General features: G+C 27.6%; 1 protein-coding gene across 1 annotated transcript, besides 1 other annotated feature; it reads left to right on the forward strand.

Moving 5' to 3' along the window:
• Positions 1–5593: 5593 nt before the first annotated feature.
• Positions 5594–6616, forward strand: OCT59_005069 (uncharacterized protein; the record flags this gene model as incomplete). Its single annotated transcript, XM_066138147.1, has 2 exons — positions 5594–6215; positions 6543–6616. The coding sequence occupies 2 exons, from the start codon at positions 5594–5596 to the stop codon at positions 6614–6616; spliced, it is 696 nt and encodes a 231-aa protein (XP_065997325.1).
• A 5651-nt stretch (positions 6617–12267) lies between these two features.
• Positions 12268–12278: a sequence feature (Short protein (OCT59_005070, UZO13573.1) was converted to a misc_feature.).
• Between the last annotated feature and the right edge of the window lie 339 nt (positions 12279–12617).

The following is a 12617-nucleotide window of genomic DNA, read 5'->3' on the forward strand; positions in this document are numbered from 1 at the left end:
TTTCCGGTTTTCTTTTTTTTTTATTCAATTTAACTGAATACATCATTTTGAAAACGGCGATAATATTAAAGAATTAATAAAAAAGAAAATTTTATAGGTTCATTGAATACTAACCCTGTTATATATACGAAAACAACGGCTGATAAAGCTCTTTTTAATTATAAACATTATGCTGGTGTTGAGCGTCATTAGCTATTAGAAAGTATGAAACTCAATATGGTTAATATTCGTTCAATAATTCGCTAACTAAAAGATTTTTAAAAGCAAATATAAAATTTTAAGTATGAAGGTTTTGTGCATTTTTTTAATATCTGATGACATCTCACATGATCGCAATCCTCATTTTCAACGTTTTTACAAATTTGAGAGACGTAAATATATCTTAATTTATAATATAAGAAACTTCAAAATATTAAGTTTTTTTTAGGTAATTTATATTTATCCTTCCTACACAAAATTGATGGCAGTTAGATGGTGCATCAACTGCATCATACAAAAATTACTGTACATCTGAATTCGGGAAATTCTATTATACTTAGGTTATAGGAACAAATCTTTTTTTAATAAGTAAACTCACAATTATGGAAAGTCAACATTCCAATCAGAGAAAAATAAGATTTAAGCTGACTACGTCGTAAGGATAGTTCCACTTAAGAAAAGGATAAACACTTCAATCCCGGTGTATAATTGAACCAGCGACCTGTAGATCTTAATAATTTACGTCGTTACCACTAGGACAGCAGTGTTTATCGTATGTAATTGTACGGATAAACTCATATGAAGTACAGTATATAATTATTATATATACTGTATATATAAATACTGTATATATACTTAATAGAAAAAAAATGGTAGAGTTGTTTTGAGTTTCAAAATGTAATAAAAGTACAAAATCTATTAAATCTATATTATCCAAGATATCCAAAAGAATATATTTTTTTAAATGAACTGATACAATGCTAATATAATAATATGAAAAAAAAGGATTATTAGTGTGATTTTCTTTGTTTTTAGATTTATTAAAATTGTATACTAACTAATTACACTATTTAATTTAATACACAAAGTCGTGAAAATTTAAAAATCATAAAGGTTGATAGGAAAAATTTTTATTATAAAAATTATTTATCATCTCATTAATAAACAAGATCATAAATCATGGCAACGCTGTTAGCTTGAAACTTGGTATGGAAAATGGACAAATACAGTTTATCGACTATAAAAAAATTAGAGTATCTAAAGGTAATTATAACTCTAACTGGTAAAAAATAGAATTATAAGTTTGAGTAACTATTCCATAAGAATGAACGGGAATAGACGAATGTTGCGTGATAAATAAATAAATAGATTATTGTATATAATCATTCTTTACACATAGGATGATGGCATTTCTTAAAAATTTAAAAAGTTTAAACGGGGTCCATACTGATAGAATGTGTAACTGAACCTAGAACCTGCAGATTCCGATTACTTACGTATTAGACGATCAGTACACCCCCCATTTAATTCAACTATGTCGCTCATCGATTTATTTTAATACCTAGTAATGTTAAAAAACGTAAGAAATAAGTAATATATACAGTATATGTGCGTGTTACTAACAAATATATATTCATTAAATAAGTACTACCCCAATTATATTTAATTTAAAATCCGTAAAATCCATAAAAAAAATCGACAGTGCTCTTTTCAATTATAAATATTTATGTCATAAATCGTTTACTTATGTATTTAGGCCTCTCAAATTTGCATAAAAAACTAAAATAAAAAAAATAATGCTTATATAATTATTGTTTGCACAAAGAATGATTGCATTAAATTAAAACATAAATATCATAGTAGGCTGGTGCGTGTAACTGACTGCAGATTCCTACGTACCACAAGGCCATGGTATTTAGGTTCATTAATCAATTATACTTTATTTATCCGGAAAAACAGACTGTTAGAATTCTTTTTAATTATGAACATTACGGTATTGAATCATTTACATTATATATTAGGCCTCTCAAATTATTTGAAAAAAATGTTGAAAATGAGTCATTAATTATTAGAAAGTATGAAACTCAATATGATTAAACGGCCAAAAATATTCGTTAAATAATTTGTTGACTACCAGATTTTAAAAGCAATTATAAAACTTTAATATGAAAGTTTCTGTGTGAAGTTGTAAAATATTTATTTACGGCAATTAGATATATACATGCGATAATGCTAAAACTTATAGAAATCCTTTTTGTATTCGCAACTGGAAATTCAATTAATTAGCGAAAAAAAATGAACCGTCTATGCAAATAAAGTTCTACAACATATTTATTCACTGCATAAGGGATGCAATAATTTTAGAAAAATAAACACCGCTGTCACCTAGTGGTAAGCTGTAACTGAACCAAGAACCTGCAGATTCTGGCTACCTACGTCACTTTATGGTCAGAGACGATCTCACTTGAGACAGCAACGTTTATTATATTGTAATGTTTATCAAAAACTTTTAAGCCTTCTGTGCCGCAGAACTGAAAAATATGTAACAAAAAAAAATAGTAAAAATATCTTGTTAATGTATTTAAATTCATAAATAATCATAAACATTATTATAAATAATTTACGTTATATACAATACTTATTTAGGGCTCTTAAATTATAAAAGACGTTGTGATTCGTCAGTTATTAGAAAGTAATTAAAACGGATATGAAAGCTTTTGTAAAAACATAAAACATTTACATTTAAGCTAAGAATTATATCGAAAGCCTATACAGAATTGATAGCAATTAGATACTGTATAATAGCAAAAATTTTTTAACCAAATATAATTTTGAAAATAAATACATAATGCTAAAATTTTTACAAGATGTGGAAAACGGCGAGTATTTTAGGTAGGTTATTTAGCACACAGTATCACACTCCCCTGTTTCCTTTTTTCCTGCTTATTGTACGAACTTAGTTTTTTATTAGTATGGAAATTCCTATTTGTACCCATTATTTAGTGAAATCGTGGAAAACTCTATGTTAAGAGTAGAAAAATATTAATACGTTTTTACGTTTTACGGATAAATAAATAAATTCGATAATTGACAAACTCAATACTCCAAACGGAGAAAAAATAAAGTTTGAGCAACCATGCAAATGGAATAATCCGCTTGAGAAGTTTAAGCGATTGTTAAGCGATTGAATTTTCAAACCAAAAAATTGTGTGGTATTTTCTATCTATGTAAAAGATGATAGGAAAAAAATTTGCTAATTAAAGTGCAGCTATCTTAGTATCAATGTGTAACTGAACCAAGATCTGGTTACTTACAGTACATCACCCGGACCACCAAGACAGCCACACTTTAATTACTCGTCGATCTTTTCATTGTTAAGAATTAACGTTAATTGTTTCGTTCTTAGAAAAAAGTGACAGCTCATCAAATACAAGCAAAAATAAATATTAAATTATAGAAATAACGAAGCAAATTAATACCGTTTAAATACTTTTTGGAACATCAACTTTTTATCTCTTTTAGGTTATTAATAATGGGTATATGAACTAAAAACCTTGAATTATACTTCGAATATTCGAACAACTTAATAGTCTCATTCAACCCAAAAATCATACATTTATGACATCAGTAAAATCGGTAATATAACTTGTTGGTATGCAATTTACAATAACGAACCAAAAAAAAAAAAAAAAAATACACTTAATTTTTTTAAATAGTTTAATTCGGCCGTTTTGGATAATGTTTTATACACCCTTTCAAATTTATATAAAGACGGTAATCACGGTATAATTGTATAAATCAAAAATTTGAATCCATAAAATTATTATCGACCGTTAACTTGTTTTCTCATACTTTTTAATTTTCATTATTGTTCAAAGAAATTCTTGTCCGCAATTAAATTTCTAAAGAAAATCACAAATTGTTTAACTCAAAATTGTTCACGTGACTGAAAAAGTTTCGTCCATTTGATAGATCACTAGGAAGCTCGACTTGCACTCCTTAAAGTCGGAATAAGTGACCTAAAATACTGGCAATTGTTTTGCGGAATGTGCATTGTGCATAAAATGGCACCGTACACACATCACTCGACTGTACTTGTACACTTGTACAACTATTTTAAGTTTAATGAAATATTTATTTCGGCTAATTTCGAGATGTATCACAGAAAGAAAACAACTAGAATTATTTGAAGCGTAATATGATTTATATTGTTTTAGCCTACTAACAATGAAGAATATGCAAAGTATTACAACTTAGTATAATTGCCATATCGTGGATTTGCCGTATATCCAATATATATTGGAACGTTTCTAACAATTCGCGCGAAAGTATTCGGAAAGTCCATGATAGCATTTAGGCGCCAGAGATAATGTTGTGTTCTAATACGAAAATAAAATAATTGCGTCGTATAACATTTACTATGTAAAAGTTAAAAGAATGAAAGGTAATAGTAGTACATGTACTCATCAATTTATTTATAGTTCTGTATCAGTAGCAGTAGCAGTTCTTTTAAACATCCAATTAATAGGTTCAGTTATTTTTTATTTTTTTATTTTTTCTTAATATAGTAATAAAACAATTTTCTTTTAAATGTGAAAATAAACAAACAATCTAAACTATAATCATTTTTTTCATTGAAACTTCAAACTTAACGTTGTATATTCATAAATAAATACCATATTTTATCGTATCAGATATCCACATATCCACATATAGTAATATAAAAATATAAACCATCTTATACTGCCACAAATGTTTCTTTGTTTTTCATTTATGTACAAGTTGTACAACTAACTTAGCCAACTATTATGAATCTCGATAAAGGTAAAATTCATAGAAAAAAAAAGAGACTCAATTAGAATGATACCATTTTATTATTATCATTCAGATTCATATTATACCGGTCCAAAAAAGTCAAATTTCGGCAGGGAACTAAACTAAATCAACTTACAAAAACGTTCTGTACATATAAAAAAAATTCTAGCAACATCTCACCATTCTTATGATACCATTGATCATCGATCTAATGTTCTTAAATGTTCGTTCATTTGGTTGTGCCTTTATTTACTAATATTATCAACAATACTATAAAAAAAGAAACCGTTCATTCTTTAATCAAAATGAAAAGTACTTTCATTCATATTTGACTTAACTAAGTTATCGTTCGGTGTACTAGATCATCTATCTAATCTTATCATTTATTCACTCGTACTTTTTCAGTTTCATAAAATACTAATATCAATGATATTAAAATCATTCGTTCTTGCTTTCATTCATAAATAACCAAAATTAGAAAGATTTATAAAATCAAAGAAAGAAAATGAATATAATTTTTTATGGTATACCATTTCGTTTAGAGAATTTTTATATATATATGGTGTCTGTTCCGCCGTTATTTTTATTAAAAATTCATTCTTTACCCTTGTTACTTCTTGATCACTTTATTCATATATTCTATTTGATAACTATCTTATTGTTTTATTCTTTTACGTAAAATAATAAACTTAATACAAAAAATATCATTCCTAAAAAAAACCAAAATAAAATAATTTTATTTTTATTTTCAATTTCTTCTTCCAATTCTTTAATTTATTGAGCAAAACTCTCAGCATAAATGGCATCAGGAGCTATACATATCATAAGTAAATTATTGAATCCTATACCTCAATATGTGTTGGGCTGTTTACCAGCCATAGCAATTATCGGAATATCCCCAAAGGGGAAGTTTGCAGAAAAGTTGACATGGGTTTTGCGATGTTTTGGTTGTCCATTTACGGGATTGCTCTATTCTTGTAACGTAGGGAAAGATGAAGTAAAGCTCTGTATTTACTGGCTTTCATCAAAATATTTTCAAACCGAAGAAGAAAATGGACAAGGAGAGGGAGGACTAAAACAACTTTATCACAGACCTGTCGGAGTTTACGCAATGTCAGTGAGCGAGGACCAGGATAATTATAATGATATAAAAGATATAATTAACCGATGCACAGCAAGGACATCGGTTCTAGAAAGACTGTCGTCATTGGTGTCAATATATTACATCATCGTCGGTGTGATCGCAGCAATATCCCGGACGACCGGGCAGTTTAGTTGTGAAGATTGGCCATATATATCATTGTTGTTATCCTGGACAATTCCAGCAGTTTTCAAGAGAGCATTTTCGGGAACTCTAGTTGTAAAAGATCCTGATGTAGAGTTTGCGCCGCGAAAAATAAAGAAATCAGAAAGTGAAGGAGGTAATGAGATTGTGCACAAACCACAAATAATTATGAAACCAGTCAGTGGAAGCCACAAAATTCAGAAATTTTTTACCGTTTTACTGGTTGCCTTTATATCCATTTCATACCCCTGGATAACGGTATTTTTAGCATTTTACACACCACCAGTTGGGTATTATTGCAGAAGCAAATTTCTGAGCATATTTTGCTCCATATGGTCATTTAACAGTTTTTTGGCATATATAAGCCACTTGAAAAAAGAAGACCACGTGGAAGGTCATTCGTGGATTCATATTTGGTTTTCCTTCTGTGGCTTTATATTAGCCATTTTTTTGTTTATTCTAGCCTTGTTTACCAATAATATCGAATGGTGGGGTATGTTCAATGATCCTAATTGTTCTACAACCTGTGGGATCTAAATTTTAATCAAAGACCGAAGGTCTTTAGGAAATAACATATTTTCAAAGGCCTAAAATAATTATATACTATTACATTAAAGAATAAGTCAAAACTAAGGTTATTTGTAAAGGGAAATTGATTTAAAATGTATAATATTATTATCTTTTTTTTTTGTTGAATTTTCAATTTATATTTGTTATCAATAATAATAAATAAAAATATATTATTACTAAACCAATATCTCGTTGAAGTTGGAATTGAAAATGAATTCTGAAAGAAAAAAAGAAATGTTCAAGCTTTTATATAAAGTATAAATTATGTTTTGATATAATTTCAGAATTTAGTATATTCAAATTGGTTCTGTAATCTGTATAACTAGGCTAAAATTTGCGATGACATCACGTGAGGGCAGAAAAATTCACGTGATTGATCATTTTTTATAGTAATATAGCCCATCGCTTCGCCCCTAACAACTAAGAGTAATAGAGTCTCCGAAGTGTCTCCGAAATGTTCCAAAATTAATTAAGCGGTATTGCGCAATTGAATCTTTTCGTTTAACTTCGTAATAACTTTTTGATCGGAACATCGGTAAAACTGTGTCCTCATAGGTAACGTAGATAATAAGAATAATTACAGGTTTTTGATTCAGTTACCAAGATTTGGTTCTTCTTTGTAATAAACGAAAAATATCGTAAATATATATATACTGTATGTACTTTTCGATTATTATATATAGTTACTACCGTATATTATTTTACTTACTATATATTTGTAAAGTTCATTGTTTTCTCTTTATTTAGTGATTTTAAATTGTCTTAGATGTTGATACGCAAGTATTTTTTAAAATTGTACTTGTACTGACGTCTGAAATTCTTTAACTGTTAATGGGTCACATGGTGACCATAACCTATTAAGTGGTAAAATCTTTAACAGAAAAATATTCAGCTCCCAAAAATAGCTTAATAAAACTTTACTTTGTGTGAAGATATACAGTTTAATATTTATCCTGCATAAAATTGATGGCAATTAGATGCATCATAAATGCACAAATGAATGCGGGAAACTCTTTTATACTTAGATTTACACTGACGGATTCACATTATATATGGGAAGTGAGCTGCCTATGCTGTAAGGATAGTCCGTTAAGAAATGATGTTGAAATAACTTTTAAATACACGAAAAGTTATTTCTATTCTAACGTCGTTGTATAATTGAACCAGAATCCTAATTATTTACGACACTTACCATTAGGACAGCTTGTATTTATCGACTATAATTGTCCGTCAAATTCATAATATTATTTAATTTAATATACATTTAATATACAATGTCATGAAAATTTAAAAACCAACGTTTGACAAAAAAAAAAATCGTCTAAAAGTAACTTTAAAATATAAATTTTCTCACACGGAATTGACGGTAATTATAATATGCAATAACAAAAATTACATTATTATCCTTAGGTTTAAAAAGAGAACTAAATTAATCCTCTTTTGAATTAATAAATCAAAATTTTAAAATTTTAACTAGTGAAAAATAAGGTTTTAAGTTTGAACGATTATTCCATAACGATAATAATAGTCAGTATAAGGGAAAGTATTATGAATGGACAAAAATTGTTTATATAATTATTCTTTTCCATAGGATGTGAAAACTTTAAATGGTGGCGAAATTGACGGTATGTGTCCGCCGATTAGTTACGCCACATGTCTTAGACCCTCAGGATAGCCAGCGATTTATTTTAATGTTAAAAAAATGTAAAAATTAAGTATAAAAAATATATATAGAGCTTATTAAATACTAACTCGATTATATTTAATTTATCAAGAAAAAGATGAAACGGCTGTCGTTATAGTAAGGTATAACTGAAAGAACCTGCAGTATTCCGGTTACTTACGTCGCCAAAGGCCGGTTGAATACTAGGACAGTATCGTTTATTTAACTAGTCTTTTATCAACTTTTTAAGCTTTCTGTGACGCAGAAAAAAAAGTAAAAATATGTATTAGTATTTTTTGAACAACAAACCATATTAGAAAAAGCTGTAATTTAAACATATGATCATGTGATACAACGATTAAACTTTATAATTATTATAGTAATTTTATAAAAGAATAATTTAATATTTTGATAAGAAAGTTTTTGTTTAACGTAAAACATCAATTTAGATAAGCAAAAATTTTAGCCAAATACTATTTGTGCGATGTAGTAGAAAACTCTGTCAAGAGCAACATATTTTTAATTATACGTGATATTTCTATCTCTACAAAGGAAAAAAATGCCAATTAAAGTGTAGGCTGTCTTAATATTAATGTGTAACTGAAACAAGAACCTGCAGTATTTCTTGTTACTTACGTCACTCAGACCACTAATTCATTTGTCCTATTAGGAAAAAGTAACAGCTAATCATAGACAAGCGAAAATAAATACCATTTAGCTACTTATCTAACATTTATGTCTACAACTAATCTTTAAGTATAATAATTACAAAATTATAACTTTCTATTTGATTTATCCTTATGGAAAATATGGTATCCAAAGTTTATACACAAAATGTCTGATTAAATGGAAAGACAATTTCAGACTGCTGAAACATAAAAGATTGTCCAGTATTTGCCCGTAACTTCAGATTTTTATCCATAATTTTTCCATTATACATTTGAAATTTGTCTATATAGTTACTACTGCCGTTATTAATAATTACGGCATTTCAGATTACAATCTGAGTTGCAACTTTAGTTTCGGATTACGGTTTAAAATTGCAGTACGAAACGTCATAATACGCGTATTTCAAATTAATGTGATCAGTATGATCGGTGTTATAGTGATAACACTGTGATAACAATGATGTGAAAAAATTCTCTGCTAAAAACAATATGGATTCGGGTGAATGTACCTGAGGAGTTAGAATACCTTACCGAGGTCGAAGAAATATTGATTGCACAAATTTTTCCCATCATCTCGGTATATTATCATCTTTGCGGAGGATAGTAAGCCTACCGCAAACTTTCCTCAGGATATCAGATATAGGAAAGTTTGTAACACGGCTTTCACAACATCTGCTTGTTATGCTTCGGACCTGAACGGTTTGCGTTCCCTAGTTTAGATTAATTTAAATTTAATATTTGATTAATTCATGTGACACATTTAGAATTAAAACTCGTGAATTAGAAATGTTACAGAATCCTTAGATAAATTTAATTTTTAGTAAATTTATTTGATATAAAGCATTTCACGATAATTTATTTGGGTTTTTTTTTCTACGCACCTACATAAATTGCAAGGGCGCATAAAATTTTAAATTTATTATAAAAATTTACAATTTTACGCATTATATGAAATTTTACAAAATTTATCTGAATGTACATATTTTTTTTTTTAACGCATCTCTAATAATAATACAATTACTTATAAAAATGAAACTTAAACAATCTAACTACAATATCTACAGTATAATTAAAACAATGATAAATTAACAATTTTTCGTCATAAATGTCAATTAACAACTCCATAAGAGTATGCAGAGATATTTTTTTTGACACTGGTAAATATGATTATTATAAATCATGGTCAATTATCTTAATTATTGCGATTTTACAAATAATAGCCGGTCCATTTCTTTGCTGAATCTTTGATTTTCATAAACATATCCGTCACTGATAGATGGTATCTATATATTTAACATATTTAATTTATGTAATATTATTTTTTTTTTTGTAATATAAATAACATATTTTGGAAAATATATATTACTATGGATACAGTATATGCAAAAAAAATATAGCAAAAAAATGACTGTTACGTTTGTATGTATTTCTTAATTTATTATATTTGCAATGCTTACATAGTATTCAGTTTGAAATGTATATATTTATGGCTTATTGCATATTATGAAACCTTTCGATATTTATTTTAAATTACTAGTCATTACGTACATCACGTGATTAATATTAAACTCGGCATTTTAATAAAATTTTAAACTATCGAAACTTCCCCCTTTTAAAAATTTCGAAACTTTTCCCCTTTCCTTCGTACTTTCCCCCTATGCCTTTCCTTATCCCTCATCCTTTCTTTCTCTTCCCTAATTCTTCAGTTCCCTCTATAAATTTCTTAATAATTAAAGAAACGTTTAATAAACAATTCGATTTTTTCTTAAAAAAAAAAACTTTTTCTTTTACCGGAAATTCTTAATTTTTTTATCATCTATTTTTCTTATCAATTTACTTTACTTTTGAACAAAATTTAGGAAATCGGCTTAACAGGAATAACACTGCGCCTGGCCATAAAAAAATGGCAGTTCTGAACGTTATACAGAAATCAAATAGTCCAAAAAAAAAACCGAGAGGAAGAAGCCTTCCAAATCTGAATCTCCTTGAAAGCTTAATCGACCTTGAACAGTGACCTCTCTCCCAAATCCAAATTCCAAAAAATTCCTCCAATCCAAAGAGCGTTTATAATTCATAAAATCCATTCTAGATTGCCATTAAAAACTTTTGGTATTTCTTAGAACAAAAAATTCTTGTTTACATTTATTTACCTAGTAGTCTCTAATGACAATCTATCTATACTATTGTTTTTTTTTGATCTTTGAGTTAAAGGAGCCGAAAGTATTTTAAGACCAAATAAATCCGATGATAAAGTGTAAATTAATATTAGTATGTCAACGGCTAAAAATAATGTACACATCGATGATAGCGTCGGAAACTCTATTAGTGAACGATGGATTTGATACTAGTAGGTAAAATAAAGAATATAATACTAAATAATAATAAATAAGAAAATCAGTAATCAATTAAATTAATCTTTAAAATAATATAAATAAAATAATATTAAATAAAATTTCTTACGTTGAAATTATTAGATGTGGTGTATTTTTAACCTTTAATAACATGAATGCTAGATCCACGGCAATATCTTGCATTATAAAACAGGTCTCAAATATCGCCGAGTTTTTTCCTTTGGGATTTTTTAGACGCGCCAAAAAGGATGAATTCTACATGTGATACAAGTTAATTACCATGTTTGATAACATGGTGGTTGAAATTGTGGATTGACTTTTTTCATCATTCTTCTAAAACCATTTCCGTTCACTTCGTTTAATTCTTTTTGTTTAGGTTCAATTTAAAGTTGCTCCTATAATATATACAGTATATAATTAATATTATTCTTTAAATATATAAAAAATTTTTGTAGTCATACATACCGCTTTCTTTTTTTCATAAACTTTATGGGTTGTATTCAAATGATAATTCATAGAACTTGTTTGGGAATTATAAGCACAAGAAAAATCATAAATTTTTTCTACATATCAATAGTTTCAATAAGTTTTCCATCTGTTGCCAACTTAAAATATTTCCAAACCCAACTCGTTTTATTGGATATTTAAATTTTCACGAATATTTTCAGTTCTTTGCCTTTTGTTTGAAGGTGCTTCTATATTTATGAAGCTCTTTTTTTTACTTTTACTTGAACTAGGCATATTTGATATGAATAAGTATTTTGTTTCTTTGTGATAGAATTGATAGATTAAAAAAAAAACACAAAATCAATGAGTTTCAACTAATTTTGTATAAACCCCTGAATACGTTGATTGAATATCTCATTGTATGAACTATAAAACTGACATTTTGGTAGAAGGTTTCATGATTTAAATTGCGTGAATTGCCAATGTATATTATATAGATACTGTAATATAGCGATATGAGCGATATAAGTAAATATAATGAAGGATGATCGTGATAAAAAATTGAAAGATTCTGGTATTACTGAAAACGAGATCCAGAACTAAAATCGTACCTATAAAAATAATAGTCAGTTTAAAAATATAATAAATATATATTTCATTTAAATTTAATAATTTAACAATATTTTAAACATACCATTAAATTCTCTTCTTTAGTTAAAAAAATTTTTAAAAAATATGTATATTACTTGTTGAAAACGTCCAAATATTCTCTATAATTCCCATTAAAGGTTCATCTCTCTCTTGAGTGGTACATAGTTTATAATCTCCTTGTTGTAATA

This window comes from Rhizophagus irregularis, chromosome 13 (assembly GCF_026210795.1).
Source record: "Rhizophagus irregularis chromosome 13, complete sequence".
Taxonomy (NCBI): domain Eukaryota; kingdom Fungi; phylum Glomeromycota; class Glomeromycetes; order Glomerales; family Glomeraceae; genus Rhizophagus; species Rhizophagus irregularis.